The following is a 21267-nucleotide window of genomic DNA, read 5'->3' on the forward strand; positions in this document are numbered from 1 at the left end:
ATTCTCCTTTAGAAATCCACATTTCTCTAAAGAAACAGATTGTCCAGCAGAATGTGATATTGGTTTGAGGTTGTATAATTAGTTGAAGAGCATTCAGTTCATTCCCTCTTGTATGTTTCTTGGATGCAGTCAGATATCTGATCCGCCCAAGACGTCTGAAGTGACTAAATGGGGTCTTAGATAATCAAGTCATTATTTTGAGTTAAACAGTTACTGAATTCAGCTTCTCAAATACGAGGGTTTTCTGCTCGTATCATTGCAAAATGAATATCTTTGTGTTTTGGTCGGTTGGTCGGACAAAACCAAGCAGTTTATAGGTTGTATTTAATCAAGAAAGCCTTATTTAGATTAAAGATCTCTTCATCAAGGCAGCAATGATGAGAGAGTCACAAGCAAACTGAGTCTGCCACAGTTCAGAATTAGACAGAAATGTGATGATAAAATATAGTAAAATACAATCATATAAAAGATTTCATCCTAAATAGCCCTTTAAAACAACCACAGATATAACTTAGTCCAATCTGAATCAGTGATCATTATTTCAGCTGTGATGTTTGTTTTAAACTTGATGTTTAATGTTGTTTGTAGATTAGAAATTGAACTCGTCCGTCTCTCTGTTCTCTCCTCCACCTGCAGTCGTTCTTCCACACCGTGCTGGAGAACAGCGCCCACTGTGAGAGCATGGTGGACAACAACCTGAGGCTCACCAACTGGAACCGCAAACTGGGATGTAAATGCCAGTACAAGCACATCGTGGACTGGTGCGGCTGCTCCCCCAACGACTTCAAGCCCTCGGATCTGCCACGCTTCCAGGTGAGACGTTTTTACAATGACATTGGAAGAGCTGGTCGGCCACGTTATTAGAGACTTTCTGTCAGTAATGCTGAAAGAATCCGCCATCTTTCTGCCTACTTTGTGTACCTTCTGGAAAACTGCAGCCATGAGGCTGTTGCCCGAGATGAAGGCCTGTGTTTGTGAGCAGCTCTGAACCTGAGAAGTGTTATTTCACTGAGACGCTTTGTACTTCACTTAATTAAATGCAGTGCTGGAAGAAGTACTGAACCTTTGTAAAAGTAGCAATACTGCTTTGTACAAATACTCTGTTACAAGTAAAAGTCCTGCATTCAAGATTTCACTTCAGTAAAACTACAAAAGTATCAACAGCAAAAACGGATTCAAGTATTAAAGTAAAAGTGACTTTCAGAGAGTTATATGATTATACTATGTATACATTATATACGTTACAGCTGGTGGACTTGGAGCACATTTTAATATAATAATATAATATAATATAATGTAGGATCATTTAGTCTATCTTTAATAATATCATAATATGTTTTGTTTGTAAAATCTTAATCTGTAACGTCTGTGAACTCCAGCTGTCAGATAATAGAGAAGTAAAAACTACAATATTTCAGGTAACATAAAGTCGTGAGGGCTCTCTCTAGAGTCAGCGTTTGGTTTGTCCCTTCTGGGCTACCGTAGCAACATGGCGGTGAAACATGGCAGAATCTGTGAAGAGGACCCGCTCCCTGTGTAGATATGAAGGGCACAATGGTTCTTAGTTTTAAGGGGATTATACGCTAATAAAAACATAGATATGAATATTATGTTACATTTCCTCTAATAGTTCCTCCTAAACCCACACTGGCCCTTTAAATGTCCTCTGTAACCATGGAGGTCTGTCTGGTTTCTTGGTTTCACTCTTTTTCTGCTGGTTGTCGACTGTCATGTATGAGTACGTCTTTAAAGGAATAAGAAAGCTTGTGTTTTATCTCTTTTCTACCTCGACTGATGACATAAAAACGACAGATGTGATTTAAACTTCTCAGTCGTCTCAAAGCTTTCCATGGCTAAACATTCTTTGGATTTTTTTTGGATCAAATGTGATAATGTTGCAGCCCTGTAATGAGCTCAGTGGAGCTCAGAGATAATAGTCTTCATGTTCTGTCCCTCTCAATGCCTCGGTGGCCGGGCACCAGAATAGCTTTGTATTCACAAATTAGCGGCGCAGCTTTTGCTCTCAACAGGCGGTCCTCAGCTCCCTGTAACGACAGACCTGAAGACAGCGTCCTGCGGTGGAGCTCCTGATGGTTTCTATAAGAAGAGCTGATCCTGGAAACAGCTGTACACTCGAGGCACTCTGTATTTTTAGAGCTCTGTAGCTAGTTGCCGCTGCGGTTTGTAAGGTTGTCATTATCATAATGCCGGGGTTCGCCCGCTAGAAAGACGGATCGGAGTCCTGAAAGCGAGGGTCAGGATGGAACACACATGTACAGCAGAGTACAGTACACACTGTATTTACATTAGTTAACCTGGGTGACACCAGTCTCTGGAACTGGAGACCCCATTTTAAAATATGAAGACTTTAGTTTTTGTGCAATGTGTTGTCCGTTGCTGGACTTTTTCTCAGAGTCGGTCAACAAAAATTGATGTATAAATTAGTGCTGGAATTTAAATTTAGTTTTAGCTCCTTTAATGTGAGAACTTGTTGCTTTTCTCTTTTTTCTGTTTTTGTAAACTGGATGTTTTTGGGGTTATTTGAGGTAAAATGGAGAAGTCACATTGAACACTGGGACATGAGGAAATGTTTTTTCTACATTTTATAGACTACAAAAGATCATTAACATTAGTTGATAATGAAAACAATCATTTTTTGCAGAGTGTATATTGTTTAGAACTGAAATACTCGATTAATCGATCAACAGAAAATGAATCAGCAGCAACTTTGATAGTCAACGAATCGTTTTAAGTCATTTTCAAAATCAGAAGCTGTCAAAGATTCACTGGTTGCAGCTTCTTCAGTGTAAATATTTCCTGCTCTTCTATAAAAGTAAAGTCTGAATATGTCAACTTGGGCTTTATTTATTGGACTAATCTGTTAATCGAGATAATAATCAGCAGATTAATCAATAATGAAGATAATTGTTGCAGTAGTTACAGAGCTAATATTATTATTTTATTACTTTTAAAACTTCATCCGTCAAACACATGATAATAAACTTTTCCCTGCTTGTCTGTGTCTCATATTGAATTTTGGGGTTTTGGACTATTTGATCAGATAAAACAAGTTGTATCCATAATGGAAATAATTCAAAGATGAATCAGTAATCTAAATTATTGTTGCAGTAGTAACGGCACTAATATTATTATTAATAAGCCTTTAAAAACTCATCCATCCAATTCATATTTACACATATGTCCCTGCTTCTCTGTCTCATATCTATAAACGAAATAGTTTGAAAAATGAATCGATAATGAAAATAGTTGCTATAGCTCTAGTGTAAATAAGAAAATAAACTAAAAGATCAAAGATCCACAGCAGCATGCGCACAAGTTAAACAGCTGTTTCAGCTTGATTAAATAAAGCTGAACAGCTCCAACCAGAGAGCAGCTGCTTGAATCATATTGGCCTGACCTCCTTCAGAGCACAGAACATACAGTAAAAGGACTTTTATACCATTTCCTGATGAAGGAACAGAAATCCCTCCTGACCCTGTAACTAGTGCTTTCCACTGTTGTCTTTAGCCGTGTAAGGACATCGTTAGGTAACAGCCCCAGAATAACCTCACGGATAAAACTGCCGAGTCCGCATGGCTCTCTTTAGGTTTGGGGTTTCCTGGTTTCAGCCGGGGCCCACCGGGAGCCGGTCTGATGAGGTCACACCCTCCCGATGACATCATAGACCACGCCCGTCCTCTCTCCAGACCGGGCCACATGACAAAGTGTGTGTCTGTGAGTTAACTCGGTTTTCCAAGGTTCTCGGATATATTTAGTCTTTTTCCATCTGTGTCTTTGAGTCTTTGACTTTAAGTTAACGTATACTACCATTTAAAAAAGGGTGTGTCAGCTGTTCCATAGATGCTTTTCTTCAATAATAACTATTCTAGCAGAGACTATTTACAGGGCTACCTCTCTTAGTCTATTAGTCAACTAAAGTGTTGGTCTTATTCAATTAAGATTTCTTTAGTCTTCTTTTTTTTATATGCTTTTTCAATCCAACTTATTTCCAAGATTTGTTTTTGGTGGAGAAGCTCAGTTTTACAGAGTTGATTAAATCGATTAGCCGTCTAAGAATGTATTAGTTCGAGGACAGCCCACATTATTGACATTTGAAATAACGAATGAAGAATGGAACTATTCAAACATCCTGTTAGTTCCCACAGTGCATCACAGGGAGAACTTGGTTGAGTTTGTCTTCCAGTCCAGAGAAGTGTCCGTGACACACGACCTTTGCTCGTCCAATCACAGTGTAGCATCGTCCAGCTCCGACCAGGATCTGACAGCTAGCCGGCTCTGCTCCACAGACTCTCACCAGCTGTTTCAGAAGTTCTTCATCTTCAGGCTGGTTTAGTGGATTATGAGCTCGTCGTGGTTAAACGTTGTGTAATAGTGATGCTCGTTACCCGGAGAGGTTGGAAGGAGATCTATGTTTCTAAAACGTTACGTTTCTACATAAAAACCTGTGCAGCTAGCATTAGCAGAGTACGTTAGCACATCATTATCTAGCACTTCTATGCTACGCTAGCTACTGAAGGTATACTGAATGTACACACATGCTGCTACTGCTTTTTAATGATTGTAATAGTGAATAAAGTCCTTCCATTCATTATTCATTAACTTCTCTCTTGATCTCCAGGTGACATGTGGTTCACGTTTACTCCTTAATCTGTAGCTTTAGCGTCTATCTTTATCTTTTGAATCAGTTAGTTCAGTTCAAACACATGTTGTAGACCTTTCTGTCTGCTTCTCCCTGAAATCATTTTTGGGTTATTCCAAAAATGTAATAATTGTTCTTCGGGGAGTGCAGTTAGTGACAGTGTGGGCTCCATGGTAACGTATAGCTCTGACAGCGTGATGGAGTAGCAGCGGTGGGCGGGGCTTAGCCAAAGGTCAACTGTGCTAGTCTGTTATTATCTGTTATTATCTGTTATTATCTGGGCCCTCTGCAGTCTACTCAGTGGTTGGATTGAAGAGATTTAAGCTGTGATTTGTTCAGCTGATATTCCAGTAGTGCTAACCCTAGACTGATCTTCTATTTCTATTGTGAAGTTTGAAGAAGAGCTTTGCTAAAGCAACACGTTGCTTGTTGATTCCAGCTCGTTCTAGGCTGCTTTTATTGTGAAACAGTTGAAACTGAAACAGGAAGCTGTTCCGCTTTAAATCTAAGCTTCCGGTTTCCTTTACCAATGACTGATGATTTATTCTCTTTTTGTTCAACTGTTCGGGATCGTTGTCTCTTCCACTTGTCAGTCTGGTTGAACCATTGTACATTGTTCTCCATCGACTAAACTTAATACAATCTATTAGTAAAGAGACTTTCTACAAGATGATACTTACTTCTGCTTGTTTTAAATATTGTCTTCTCTGTCTTTATTTAACTTTCTTTATTGAAAGTCAAAGTTGTTCTTGCTATAATCACCCCTCCACTGCTCTCTGTTTTCCTGACCACAGCAAGCATCCAGACCCACCTTCTTTGCCAGGAAGTTTGAGGCCAGCGTCAGCCAGGAGATCATCAACCAGCTGGACTCCTACCTGTTTGGATCGTACGCCTCGGGCACTCCGGGCCTCCACACCTACTGGGAAAACATCTATGAGCAGGAGACGGACGGCCTCGCCAGCCTATCAGACTCCAAGCTAAGCCACCACCACGCCTTCGCCCGGATGGGACTGTCGCGTGCCGCCAGCTCGCTGCAGGGTCATCCCAATGACAACAGCTGCAGGTAAAAACATCCAGATGTGGGTTTATTGAGAGCTGGATGTGGTGTGGCAGAGTCAGCCTTGCAGTCAGTCAAGTGGGTGAGCCGGTTATGTACCATACTATATCCAGTTCTCCCAGTAGATCCATGGCACCAGGTGGTTCTTGAGGGAGTTCCAGAAGATCTTTACGGAGTCCAAAAGGTCTTAGAAGCATTATTGAAAAGATGAAGGGGGTTCTTAATGTGGTTCCAGGGGTTTGTGAAGGAGCTCTAGTGGTTTTTAAGGGGCTCCAGGAGTTTGTAGACTGTCTGCAAGAGTTCTTCATGATGGTTCAAGAGGTTCTTAAGTAATGAAGAGATGCTTGGAGGCATTCAAGGGGTTCTCAATGAGTTTCGTGGGGTTTGTGGGGTGTTCCAGGAGTTTGTGTATTGGGTGCGCAACTTAATTTCAGTTTACACAAGTGCATAAGACACTTTTGATCTTTGCTTTATATGTCGTCTCAATTCTAAAATAAGTTGACTCTTCCAACATGAAAGATGGAAGTCGGAGACATTACGCCGTAACGCTGAAACGGTTTGATTTATTTCAAACACTCGTGTGTTTGCCAGTTTGGTTTGGATCGTTTTGGTTGGTTTACCAGCTGTCAATCAAACTTTGTTGTGGACCAATTAACTAGACCGTTGGTTCGGTTCCAAGTGATTTCTGGTGCAGTTTGTTTGATATTTAGATTTAGTGATGATAGATATTTGATATGAGGACAAATTCAAAAGATAATGAACTGTTACTGATTGTGAAGTGTCAAGAAAAGAACATTTTATGTGAAATGTAAAAGCTGTGTGTATATTTATGCAAATCATCCCATGTTGATGATGACCGTCACCGAAACTGTCCAATGGGTGAGTTACCTGTCTGTCCTTGGGACTCTATATTTGCAGCTCTTGTTTTGTTTGCAGTGAGTCAGTGTGAACAGGACCTTGGTTTGGACCAAATGAAGAAAACTACAGGCGTGAGAAGAAAAGTCTTTGCTAGAATTGTTTCTGTTAAAAGTCTATATCAACCTCATGTACAGTCCCCACCCGTCCTGAGTGTGTTAGGGGGCTTCGTATGAGTAGTTTAGTCATTGGGGTTAGTGGATTTAGGCTGAGAGAGAAACTGCACAATGACTGGGTGATGGGAGCAAGAACTGGCCGATGAAATGTGTCTTTCCACTCGTGTTTGTGTTTATGAGTCCAAATGAAATATCAAGATAACGCCAGCTTGTCCTGGGGTACAATCAGGCTACAGTGTCTGCTCAGACTGGATTTTTCCAGCAATGTAGGTAGGTGTGTGTGTGTGTGTGTGTGTGTGTCTGGAAGGGGGGGGGGGGGGGGGTTGACCACAGTAGGTACAAGGAGGTACTTGTGCTTGGAGTTCGGGTGGGGATTGGTGGCTAAACTGGGTGGGGGCATCATTATGGGTGGTGTGTGTTAAGGGGTGGAGGGGGGGGGGGGGGGGGTTGAACAGGACTCGTCTGTTCGCTTCAACCTGTGATTTCAGTTGAGCAACATCTCAGACCACATACACACCTAATATGGATACATGTGGAACGTGGTTCCGTCCACATCAGTACTTTCTTTCCTTGCATATTTTGGACGACACTTAAACTATAAAGTGACATTTCAGCATCCTCTTTTACTTTGGAAAATTGTGTGTTACTAACGACTAGTACGCAATATATTTGTATGGAGTTTGTATCTGTTCCTGCTTTTGCTCTATTCATAAATAGAAAAATAGTTATAGTCATAGTATGTCGAAAGAAATTCATAGTGTACAGAAAGTCTAAACATGTCATAAAAAGTCATAGTATAGTGTGTCAAAAAATCTCATAAAAAAGGCATGATATAGTATTTTAAAAAATGTAACTGAGAAAGTTATTGTATAGTAAAAGTGTCAACAAATAAGTGAAAAACGTAACGTTATATATAGTACGTCGAACAATATAAAAGTCATAGTACGTTGAATAAAGTCATGGTGAAGTTTATCAGGTTTAATGTTTACCATGTTAGCAATAATATTAACTGTGTGTTGATGTAAAGAACAGACAGGACTTTATCACAGACGGTCTCAGTACATCTTCTATTTGTCTCTCTCAGGTTCACGGCCATGAACCACCCAGTGTCCGTCCACCTTTACTTCCTCTCAGACCAGTTCCAGGGCTACCTCGTGCGTCAAGTTGCCACTAACCAAGCTTCCACCCAATCGGAGAGCCTGGAGACCTGGGTGACACCCAAAGACCACTTCACCCCGGCCAGCCCCCCCCACCCCACCAACAGGCTGCAGCATGTCCAGGTCAGACCCACACACACACACATGTATTCATATGAACTATTATGAAAAGCAATTTAGTGTCAGTCCATTACCATTAGCCTCTAGTATTACGTATGAACTGGGACTGTTAGCTTTGTTAGCTCTGTTAGCTTTGCTGCAGGATTCGAGGGTGAGTTAGGCATGGCTACAAAAACCCACAAATCTAACTGAAGCCAGACTGTGGAGTGATGAGTAAAACCTTAGAATGAATTCTTAAATCACCCAACCATTGCTAGATTACCCTAAGCTGCATTCTGACGATCAGTCCCAGCAGAGGGATCCTGACACTCTCTCTGTTCTTCAGGTCGGGGCGGACTGGGATCCAAAGGAGCGTCTCTTCAGGAACCGGGGGGGTCTGCTGGGGCCCACGGACGAGCCGGTGGCCGTACAGCGCTGGAGCCGAAGCCAGAGCAACCTGACGGCCACTGTGGTGTGGATCGACCCCACCAACGTAATCGCCGCCACCTACGACATCCTGGTGGACGCCTCCACTGAGGTCACCCACTATCGGCCCCCGCTCAGCCCGCCGTTGAGGCCGGGGTTGTGGACGCTGAGGGTGCTGCACCACTGGAACCCACTGGGTCAGACCACCTTCATCGTGGCTCCGCTCGAGTTCCACCGACAACAGCCTGTACCGCAAGGTGAGTGATCCCAACGTCACCACTGTGTTTACATGCACACGGGAAGAGAAATAAGGTTCAGGCAGGAAAGAACAGAACACAAAGAACTGGATTTGAATATTTAACATTTAAATATATAATATTAAACATTTTAATGGATGTGTGACTGTAAGATGTTCTGACACCCGGGTCAGCAAAATACACCGATTCTCCCAGTTACACGTATATTTGGATCAAGTAGCTCGTGGACCAAATCTAGTAGCTTCCACCTGTCAGATACACATTTAACCAACATGTAAGGAGTCTGTACCTGCAGGTTAGTAGGAAAACTAATTCAGAAAGTATTTTGACAAAAGAACAGCATCGTTAGTGGAGTGAGATGTAAACTACTGCTTCCATATTACTAATATTTAGTTTGAATGGTCAGTAATTTGAGTATCAACCTGCAGAAACTCATGGAAACACGTGTTGAAATCATATTCAAGAGCTTAAGAGAAGTCACTGTAGTTTGTATGTCAATACACACACACAGCAGAGGCCCTCCTTTCACAGCTGTCATCACCATGCATACATATATTTATAGTGTCAGTGTACACACACACACACAGGGTCACCTCTATCTGTCTGATTTGTGTGACCGTTGATCGCTGCAGAGCTCTCAGTAAAGCTGCTACATGAATAGACGGTGAGCTTTTATTGGCTGGTGTTACCAAGTGAAGGTGGCATGTGAGGTGATGTCATCGGAGTGTTTGTTTGTGACATCGTGTTTGTTCATGCGTCTGGAACTGGAGCCTGATGTTCACCTCTGAAACCTCCTGCAGTACATGTAGTCTTTGAAAACACACTTCAGTTCCCGCTGATGATTTCTGAATCCTCAGAAGACTCTTCAAACCATCTGGAGGAAAGAACACATGACATAACTGTATTTCAATAACGTTTGCGTCCAGCGTTTCCACCGTCTGTGATAATGGGTTTGTTATATTTAAGCCTACGGTTTGCACTGAGACGTCTATGTGACCGGGTTGTTGTGAGGTAACACATGGTGCTGGGGCTAGGAGGGCTTATTGGATGCTTAACATGAACCCTGACTCAAAGGTTATGCAAAGGCTTTCATTTGGTCAATGGCTAGAAAGTGGTGGATCCTCCTTTTTCACCATTCTTCTTTCCTCTCCCCCACCTCCCTTCTCCTCCTCCCCCACCTCCCTTCTCCTCCTCCCCCACCTCCATCCAGAGGAGGCTCTGCGGTTGCACGCCGGCCCACCCAGAAACTCCTACATGGAGCAGAGTTTCCACGGCCTGAACCCGGTGCTGCGGCTGCCGGTGAGCTTGGGCGCCGTGGAGGAGGCCGAGGCCAACGCCGGCCTGACGGGGGCGCCGCTGCGCCGCTGGCTGGACCGGCTGCTGGAGGGCCACTGGTCGGCCGCGGACGTCTGCTCGATGGGGCCCAGCGTCTGTCCCGTCATGCAGCGCTGCCGTCACACCGTCTGGAGCTCTGCCAGCCCCGACACCAAGTCTGAACTGACCCCGCCCAGAAAGGACGGACGGATCAGGTAGCAGGCGGACTGAGGGAGGGACAAGAGGAACAAATGAAGGAAGGCATGGGGCTGGTGTCCCGTTTGTGTCTCATATTTATTTATTTAAAGTTTGTGCAACGTCAGAGTGAAAGGATGAATCAGACTTTGGAGGCAGAGACGGACGAAGAACAAACTCAAACGCTGAGGAAAAACATCTCAGTCCCCATTCAGCCGGCTGCTCTCACGGATGATTGGGACAACAACGCTGTGTGTGTGTGTGTGTGTGTGTGTGTGTGTGTGTGTGTGTGTGTGTGTGTGTGTGTCAGAAGAACTCTGTACCTCTTGTTGTGAGTGTGTCCCTAAGTTAAGGTATGGAAGTGTGTTTTACATGCCTGAATGCTGAAGGAGGACGTGGTTGCTCATTCTTTGACCGAGGCTTTATATTATTATGTTTTTTAAAAGTCTATTTCAGACCGTTATCCCGATTTCAACTCAAAGGTTGAAATCGTTAAAGTCAACTTCCTAGGAAACAAACACTGATAAAAATAAAATTCAAAAAGAATTCCTCTAAAAGTATTTCTTGAAGACAGAACTATTATCTGTGAAGGCTGAGAGGAACGAACTGCACCATGAATACAGCAGCCGATGGTCGTAGTCGTTGAGATAACGGCGTATTTAAATCCCGGGATAACGGCCTGAAAGACTTTTAGGTTTCTTGAGATGATGAGAGCTGTGATCCAGAGATGATGATTAGCAACTCCAGACGTTCTCAAGCAGAGCCAGGTCGGTGTCGGGGGGGAATATTGTTCCCTCAAATTGATGATTTGTGCGTAAAATATATTTTTCTTTAAGCCGGTTGGTCTCTTGTCGGATCTTTAAAGCCACAGTTCACATTTGTGTTTTAACCTTTGAGAGGATTTTGATTGCCTGGAATGTTTAAAAAGTACTGAGATACTGTACGTCTCTGAGAACACTGACAACTACCAGCGGTGGTACAAGTACTGAGATCTTTTACTGAAGTAAACGTAGGAACAACATGAACAAGTTCTGCTTTCACATCTTACATTAAGTTGATAAGTTGTGTCTTGATATAATATTAGTTTATTATTGGTGGAAGCAGCATGTTAATGATCATTTAAACTACTTTATATAATGTTGGAATCTATAAAGATGAGTCATATTTTATAATCTGCTGCTGTATTTCTATGTAAAATATGAGAAGTAACAGTAACTATAGATGCAAAGAAGTCCGTTTACTTTAGAATACTTGAGTAAAAGTACTCGGTTACTTTGCACCACTCAGAGACCTCCTCTGACACCGAGCGGCTCTGTGTTCAGGTGTTTAGTTTCTTTGTGTCTGAATACGTGAGACCGCCTGAGACCCGCAGCAGATCCTCTTTACTCACTTTAATCTGCTCTTTGCTGTAGAAACATGTGTGACTGTGTCAAAGACTCATTTATTCAGAGGTTTATATAAAACATTGTCTTTTGTTAGTCAGTGACTAACATTTGATATGCTGATGTTTGCAGCGAGTGACTCTTGTCGTCTGCCTTTGTTTCTAAAAGGCTTTCAAGTGTTCGTGTCGTCAGTTTGGGGTTTTTAACCGGCCTCTTCTCCTCACTGCTCTCATTTCAAACTCTTTATTTCTGGATGTTTCAACTGGACATCTGTGGGGCTGTCAGTAACGGTTACGATATTGTTTATCAATTAATCTCTTAATTGTTTTTTTATTAATTGTTTAACCTGCAAGATGTCAAATATAAAATCTAAAGTCCGTCAGCAGTCAGCAGAGCACAAGTTAGTCCGTACAAATCCATAATGTACAGTTTATGTCTGAGCACCGATGGGACCCAAAAGGTTTTAATTTATGATATGAATCTAAATAAAAGCAGCAAATCTTTGTATTTAAGAAGTTTTAAAAACAGCAAATAAGTTGATTATTATTTAAATTAGCTGTAAATGAATCTCCTGTGACACTGAGCAACAAACTACAAATTTCAAAATGTTTAAAAATGTAGAGAATAATAATAATCTGATCATACATATTTGCCGGATGTTCTTCCGTACTAACAGTACTTTCCTGTGGGTTGAGTCTGGACGTAGCCGGTGAGGAGACGAGGCCACCGACACCTTCAGACCTCCGTGCTGCTCAGAGACAAAGATCGTGCCAACACATCACACATCACAGCCGGTCTGGATGCAGCAGGGAGGATGAAGGTCACACTGTGTGCTTTATGAGCGCTGACGCACCAGAGCCTCATGGGAACAACAAGCGCTGATGTTTTCATGAGGCAGGACGTTGATTCACTCACACAGAGTTTCAGTGAGAAACTGAACAGAAACAATTCTGTTAATTCACAACGACGACTCCACTTCCTGTCTGAAGGGTGCGTCATATTTATTCTAGAGAAGATTGAGTCGATATCTAACTTATTATTTGAAATGTTGCAGATGTTTGAGTTGTGGATAAGCACAGGTGTCGGTGGGTTTAACCCCGAAGAGCCATTCTCTAATAAACTGCACAAACCCTAAGATGCAGAGAGCATCAGTAGCTTACTGCCACCACGTTTAGAGTCAAGCCAACACAAGAGGTTCAGTCAACGTGCGTTTTAACCGTTTGATTTCATGTCCAAACAAAACTAAAAGATCAATAAATTGCTAAATCCACCGTATGAAACAGTGAGCCTGTAAGTTCTTCTTGCATTATGAACTAAATGCTCAGATAAAATATGGCGAGCTCTTATTTTGATATGTGGTATTAGGTGTATGTCAGCTTTCAAGAAGACATGGAAATCTAAAATTTAACTCTTTTTTGGTTTCTTTGCTGTAATTCAAACAAATGGAAATGAAGTCATTTTGTTGAAGTCAAACGGTTAAACTCTGACCAGGTACAGAAACGTAATAATATAGTTACAATCATTTGGTTTAAAGTTTGCATAATAGAATTAAACGTTCAAAATAAATTTAGAAAATGAGTTTTTATTTCTGTTCCTGTTTTAAATTGAGTTGAATATTAACAGCCATTTGTATTTGAGAGTCGATGTGAACCCAGTGTTTAGTTTAATACTCTTTAAAACGGCTCGATGACAACAGGAAGTAGTTTTGTATGAGTCGATACATGTTTTGGTTTTTAAAGAAAATCTTTCTCATTTTGCTTTGAAGTAAAAGACAAAGAAAGGTCGGCTCGTTGGACTCACATGTGATGATTTTAAAGCAGCTTTTTAGACATTTTGCTGACGTGACAATATAGATAAAGTCTTCAGATTCTGGAGGACAACTCCAGCTGAGAGGTTTGTCCTTTTCATATTCTGGCCTCACACTCTAATGCCGTTTCTTTCATATCCAGTACCAACCTGTTCTTGATTGATTGTCTGTCTGTCTGTCATTCTCTCTCTCTGTGGGAGTAGTGCTGTGCCTTAGCTGTACTTCTGTTTTAGGAAATCCTCTCTGAAACCATCACAAGCTGTTTTAAATGTCCAATAACCACAAAAAAAATGAATTGTTGTGAATGCCTTATTAATGACCGTAGCGGTTTTGAAGTACAATTTTTGAAAATAAACCTGAATCTCCTCAATGTTGTGCCCGTCCAGTTTATTTCACTCTCATGTATGAGCAGGTAGCGTGAGGCGTTCAGGGGCCGCCAATAAAATCAGGTACAAATTCTGAGTTCCTGAGAAACTGTGGGAAAGTACATTTTTAAGGTTCTCAGTGTTTTCCTTCACTTTGAGCTGCTTTATTTATACTTTGACTCATGTTGAACTTTGAAAGTCAGTTATACCTCCAACAGAATGTGTATTCTCATGCGTTGAGGCATCAGTAAAAATAATCCAGTAATGTACAAGTACTTCTACTTTAAATACTCTAAATATATTTTTATTAATACTTTATTTTGAGAAAGAACTTTAAGATTTTAATACTTTTTTTCTGTAAGCAACTTACAGTTTGTCAGATTGACATCGTTGTTTGAGGTATTTAGATCTTACATTTTATAATAATACGGCTGCAGTGAAATCATGAAAGGGTTTTTAAAAGTGTGTTTTGAGTTGCTGTGACCATTGAGGCAGAGAGCCCTTCAGTACAAACACCGTTATCTTGAAGCAGCATAGACGCCATTAGAAGAGACGCAGCTTAACTTCAGCTCAAAGGTTTTCTGAACAATATTTCTGATGACATTCCAGGATTTTCCAATTATCACCAAAAAAGACCGAAAGCAACAAAGAGTGTGAATCAGAGCCTGCTGAGCTTCATCACCACCAACACAAACTACTTTATTCTGACTCCCTCATACAAACAAACACTAAAACACCAAATGTGGATTAATCCGCCGCTGAAAATAGTCCCAAACAAAGTCCCCATCTCCATGTTATCTAGAGATGTCTAGTAGGAGCCTGTGGTCATAAAGTATTGAGAGATTCACCAACATTGTTGCTTTTGGTCTTTTTTATGGGGTTTATTGCCGATGATGATAAATACAGAATGATGGACGACACACAGCCGGAGGGACGAAGCTCATTCTTACGTGAGGAAGCAGAGTTTGCTGCCGTCAGCCAGATGTGACCGACTCCTCAAACAAACAGAGGACGTAAGAGGAACTACTTTATCAAGTATTCACTCTCAACATGTCCTGGTGTGAACATTAATCTGAGTTTTAGCTCGTTGTGTCATAAATAGCTGACAAACAGTTATTTTAATGATTCCTCATTATTCAGGTGAACATTAGCCTCCATAATGTTTAGTAGTTTAACACAGAAGAGTTTCAGATACACGTCGACCACAGCGCTGAGCCAGCAGCTTCAGAGATGAGGGGAGGTGTTTGTGACTCACCTGGTAATGGCTCTTCAGTCACCTTTCAGCGGCTCCGTCCTCCTACGATGGAGACAAGACATGAGGACAGTCACGTGATGTTCTTTAGAAAGCAATAAAAGGTCTTTAAAGGAAAACACATTCAGCATAGATTCAGACATTTAAACTGTACAAAAAACGAAATAAGTCTTCAGTTTAACACTGAAAACACGTGTACACAAGGACAATGGTGCATTCTGAAGGAACAGATTAGATATATAACATAGATTAGATAGATAACATAGATTAGATATATAACATAGATTAGATAGATAACATAGATTAGATATATAACATAGATTAGATATATAACATAGATTAGATATATAACATAGATTAGATAGATAACATAGATTAGATATATAACATAGATTAGATATATAACATAGATTAGATATATAACATAGATTAGATAGATAACATAGATTAGATATATAACATAGATTAGATATATAACATAGATTAGATAGATAACATAGATTAGATAGATAACATAGATTAGATATATAACATAGATTAGATATATAACATAGATTAGATATATAACATAGATTAGATAGATAACATAGATTAGATATATAACATAGATTAGATATATAACATAGATTAGATATATAACATAGATTAGATAGATAACATAGATTAGATATATAACATAGATTAGATATATAACATAGATTAGATAGATAACATAGATTAGATAGATAACATAGATTAGATATATAACATAGATTAGATATATAACATAGATTAGAGAGATAACATAGATTAGAGAGATAACATAGATTAGATATATAACATAGATTAGAGAGATAACATAGATTAGATAGATAACATAGATTAGATATATAACATAGATTAGATATATAACATAGATTAGATAGATAACATAGATTAGATATATAACATAGATTAGATATATAACATAGATTAGATAGATAACATAGATTAGATAGATAACATAGATTAGATAGATAACATAGATTAGATAGATAACATAGATTAGATAGATAACATAGATTAGATAGATAACATAGATTAGATATATAACATAGATTAGATAGATAACATAGATTAGATATATAACATAGATTAGATAGATAACATAGATTAGATATATAACATAGATTAGATATATAACATAGATTAGATATATAACAGATTAGATAGATAACATAGATTAGATATATAACATAGATTAGATATATAACATAGATTAGATAGATAACATAGATTAGATATATAACATAGATTAGATATATAACATAGATTAGATAGATAACATAGATTAGATATATAACAGATTAGATATATAACATAGATTAGATATATAACATAGATTAGATATATAACATAGATTAGATAGATAACATAGATTAGATAGATAACATAGATTAGATATATAACATAGATTAGATATATAACATAGATTAGATAGATAACATAGATTAGATATATAACATAGATTAGATATATAACATAGATTAGATAGATAACATAGATTAGATATATAACATAGATTAGATATATAACATAGATTAGATATATAACATAGATTAGATAGATAACATAGATTAGATATATAACATAGATTAGATAGATAACATAGATTAGATATATAACATAGATTAGATATATAACATAGATTAGATATATAACATAGATTAGATAGATAACATAGATTAGATATATAACATAGATTAGATATATAACATAGATTAGATAGATAACATAGATTAGATATATAACATAGATTAGATAGATAACATAGATTAGATATATAACATAGATTAGATAGATAACATAGATTAGATATATAACATAGATTAGATAGATAACATAGATTAGATATATAACATAGATTAGATAGATAACATAGATTAGATATATAACATAGATTAGATATATAACATAGATTAGATAGATAACATAGATTAGATAGATAACATAGATTAGATATATAACATAGATTAGATAGATAACATAGATTAGATATATAACATAGATTAGATAGATAACATAGATTAGATAGATAACATAGATTAGATATATAACATAGATTAGATAGATAACATAGATTAGATAGATAACATAGATTAGATATATAACATAGATTAGATATATAACATAGATTAGATAGATAACATAGATTAGATATATAACATAGATTAGATATATAACATAGATTAGATATATAACATAGATTAGATATATAACATAGATTAGATATATAACATAGATTAGATATATAACATAGATTAGATAGATAACATAGATTAGATAGATAACATAGATTAGATATATAACATAGATTAGATAGATAACATAGATTAGATAGATAACATAGATTAGATATATAACATAGATTAGATATATAACATAGATTAGATAGATAACATAGATTAGATATATAACATAGATTAGATATATAACATAGATTAGATAGATAACATAGATTAGATATATAACATAGATTAGATAGATAACATAGATTAGATAGATAACATAGATTAGATAGATAACATAGATTAGATATATAACATAGATTAGATAGATAACATAGATTAGATAGATAACATAGATTAGATAGATAACATAGATTAGATATATAACATAGATTAGATATATAACATAGATTAGATATATAACATAGATTAGATATATAACATAGATTAGATATATAACATAGATTAGATAGATAACATAGATTAGATATATAACATAGATTAGATAGATAACATAGATTAGATAGATAACATAGATTAGATAGATAACATAGATTAGATAGATAACATAGATTAGATATATAACATAGATTAGATAGATAACATAGATTAGATAGATAACATAGATTAGATAGATAACATAGATTAGATAGATAACATAGATTAGATAGATAACATAGATTAGATATATAACATAGATTAGATATATAACATAGATTAGATAGATAACATAGATTAGATATATAACATAGATTAGATAGATAACATAGATTAGATAGATAACATAGATTAGATAGATAACATAGATTAGATATATAACATAGATTAGATATATAACATAGATTAGATAGATAACATAGATTAGATATATAACATAGATTAGATAGATAACATAGATTAGATAGATAACATAGATTAGATATATAACATAGATTAGATAGATAACATAGATTAGATAGATAACATAGATTAGATATATAACATAGATTAGATATATAACATAGATTAGATAGATAACATAGATTAGATATATAACATAGATTAGATATATAACATAGATTAGATATATAACATAGATTAGATATATAACATAGATTAGATATATAACATAGATTAGATATATAACATAGATTAGATATATAACATAGATTAGATAGATAACATAGATTAGATAGATAACATAGATTAGATATATAACATAGATTAGATAGATAACATAGATTAGATAGATAACATAGATTAGATATATAACATAGATTAGATATATAACATAGATTAGATAGATAACATAGATTAGATATATAACATAGATTAGATATATAACATAGATTAGATATATAACATAGATTAGATATATAACATAGATTAGATATATAACATAGATTAGATATATAACATAGATTAGATATATAACATAGATTAGATAGATAACATAGATTAGATAGATAACATAGATTAGATATATAACATAGATTAGATATATAACATAGATTAGATATATAACATAGATTAGATAGATAACATAGATTAGATAGATAACATAGATTAGATAGATAACATAGATTAGATAGATAACATAGATTAGATATATAACATAGATTAGATATATAACATAGATTAGATAGATAACATAGATTAGATAGATAACATAGATTAGATATATAACATAGATTAGATATATAACATAGATTAGATATATAACATAGATTAGATAGATAACATAGATTAGATATATAACATAGATTAGATAGATAACATAGATTAGATATATAACATAGATTAGATAGATAACATAGATTAGATAGATAACATATATTAGATAGATAACATAGATTAGATATATAACATAGATTAGATATATAACATAGATTAGATAGATAACATAGATTAGATATATAACATAGATTAGATATATAACATAGATTAGATAGATAACATAGATTAGATAGATAACATAGATTAGATAGATAACATAGATTAGATAGATAACATAGATTAGATATATAACATAGATTAGATAGATAACATAGATTAGATATATAACATAGATTAGATAGATAACATAGATTAGATAGATAACATAGATATATAACATAGATTAGATAGATAACATAGATTAGATATATAACATAGATTAGATAGATAACATAGATTAGATAGATAACATAGATTAGATATATAACATAGATTAGATATATAACATGCGATTAGATAGATAACATAGATTAGATATATAACATAGATTAGATATATAACATAGATTAGATTAGATAACATAGATTAGATAGATAACATAGATTAGATAGATAACATAGATTATATAGATAACATAGATTAGATATATAACATAGATTATATAGATAACATAGATTATATAGATAACATAGATTAGATATATAACATAGATTAGATAGATAACATAGATTATATAGATAACATAGATTAGATATATAACATATATTAGATATATAACATAGATTAGATAGATAACATAGATTAGATATATAACATAGATTAGATAGATAACATAGATTAGATTAGACGGAGAAACAAATGTGACTTTTATTCATTTATTTTTGCTGTGATTTTATTTATAGAAATACATTTTACTTTAATATCTGAGTTAGTTTGATTCCAGTGAGGTAAAATATCACAGCTTCTTTTGCTAAATGGTTTACAAGTACAGGGATAAAACAGAGCGGTCCTGTGTCCTAAATGTTCGTGTCCTATTATGTTAGATTTTTAAGATATACATAAACAGACAAAACACGTTTTAATTGTTCTAAAAAACAGATTAAAGGTGCTTTAAGTTTTGTAGCAATTTAGGAAAGAAATACTGAGGATCTTCTGAGTGTATCCTCTTAGAAACGCCACCTAAAACACATCGAACAGCTGAAGTTGTTTGTCGGTCTTTTGACTAACTATATCTGAACTTCCCTTATTTCCTCCTCAAAGACATTTAACGGGTGAATTCACCCAAATTACAAGTTTACCTTGAGTGGTATCTAGCCATGAATATAGTTTTTGTTTTATTTGAGATGAAGGCATAAGTACAGCCCGGACTGATCACCACAGCTGTGTTTCTATTGTGCTTACCCGCGGTGCCGAAAAAAACAACACAACACAACACAAGCTCTGGCAATGTGCTGGAATTTGTTGTATTTACCTTTCAAAGCGTAAAGAAGCAAAGGTTGAAAACGTAGGAAACATTGGGGAGGATAACGAGAGCGCTTTCATGAAACTGAAAATCAGGGAGTGATTTATGTTGGCGTGATGTGAAAGTTTCTTTAGGGATGATAATGTTACATGAAAACTGAAGAGACTAAAGGGAAGGCAGTGTGAAATCTGTCCGAGATGGCTTCACTTAGTGTTTCACTGTTGAGACACTTAAACACAAAAGACAGATGCTCAATGACAGCCATGTCTTGTTGATTTCAATTACACATTATATCAGAACCTTGAGATTTCAGATACATTTATAAAAAACACTTCATACACCGAAGCTCTTTGCGGCAGATCGATGAATTACAAAACATGCTGAAACAACGTCAAATGCTATACATTACAATAAAAGCTCTTTGTCAGCTGTTTCAATGTGACAAGGAAAACTGCCCGGCTTCCTCATGACACTTGCTTTGACTTGTATTCTGCCTCACAATATGAGGATTGTGGATTTATGCCGTTGGCTCTCTGCGGTTTTCGCGGTCTTTGTGGTAGGCAGAGGAAGTGCCATACTTTGACTGTGCAATGACAGCAGATCCAGAACAAGTAGTCCTCTCTCCATTCTTCTGTTTTCAGGAGAGAAATTGGGGTCAAAGAATTGGCGAAATCACACAGAACAAATATTGTACTGTATGCAAGCAGCAATGTATGCAAATTCATTTAACCCCATAACAAGCCAGCCGGAGGCACTCGTACTGTGCAGCCAAATAGACCCAGCTACGTTATCAGACTTTATGAAGCTCCTCCAGAGCCCAGCCTAGACTCACTCCCAGGGCGTCAAATACCAAGACTTAGGC

The 21267-nt window shown here is 36.6% G+C and overlaps 1 protein-coding gene and 1 long non-coding RNA gene across 2 annotated transcripts in view; one reads left to right on the forward strand and one right to left on the reverse strand.

Annotated features, from left to right (window-relative positions):
- LOC142943568 (xylosyltransferase 1-like) overlaps positions 1-13746 on the forward strand; it is a 33814-nt gene extending 20068 nt beyond the window's left edge. Inside the window, exons 7-11 of the mRNA XM_076085155.1 lie at positions 637-813; positions 5455-5723; positions 7833-8028; positions 8351-8687; positions 9898-13746. Coding sequence (XP_075941270.1) covers positions 637-813; positions 5455-5723; positions 7833-8028; positions 8351-8687; positions 9898-10220 — 1302 coding nt within the window. The 3' untranslated portion in view covers positions 10221-13746. The remainder of the gene's footprint in view (positions 1-636; positions 814-5454; positions 5724-7832; positions 8029-8350; positions 8688-9897) is intronic.
- LOC142943569 (uncharacterized) lies at positions 7712-9842 on the reverse strand. Its single transcript, XR_012952086.1, has 2 exons — positions 9281-9842; positions 7712-8709 (listed from the first exon to the last, which is right to left on the reverse strand). It is a non-coding gene; the product is annotated as an uncharacterized LOC142943569 (long non-coding RNA).
- Positions 13747-21267: the final 7521 nt, after the last annotated feature.

The sequence above is a fragment of the Anarhichas minor genome, unplaced genomic scaffold (assembly GCF_050575085.1).
Source record: "Anarhichas minor isolate MPS153535 unplaced genomic scaffold, ASM5057508v1 ptg000140l, whole genome shotgun sequence".
Classification (NCBI taxonomy): domain Eukaryota; kingdom Metazoa; phylum Chordata; class Actinopteri; order Perciformes; family Anarhichadidae; genus Anarhichas; species Anarhichas minor.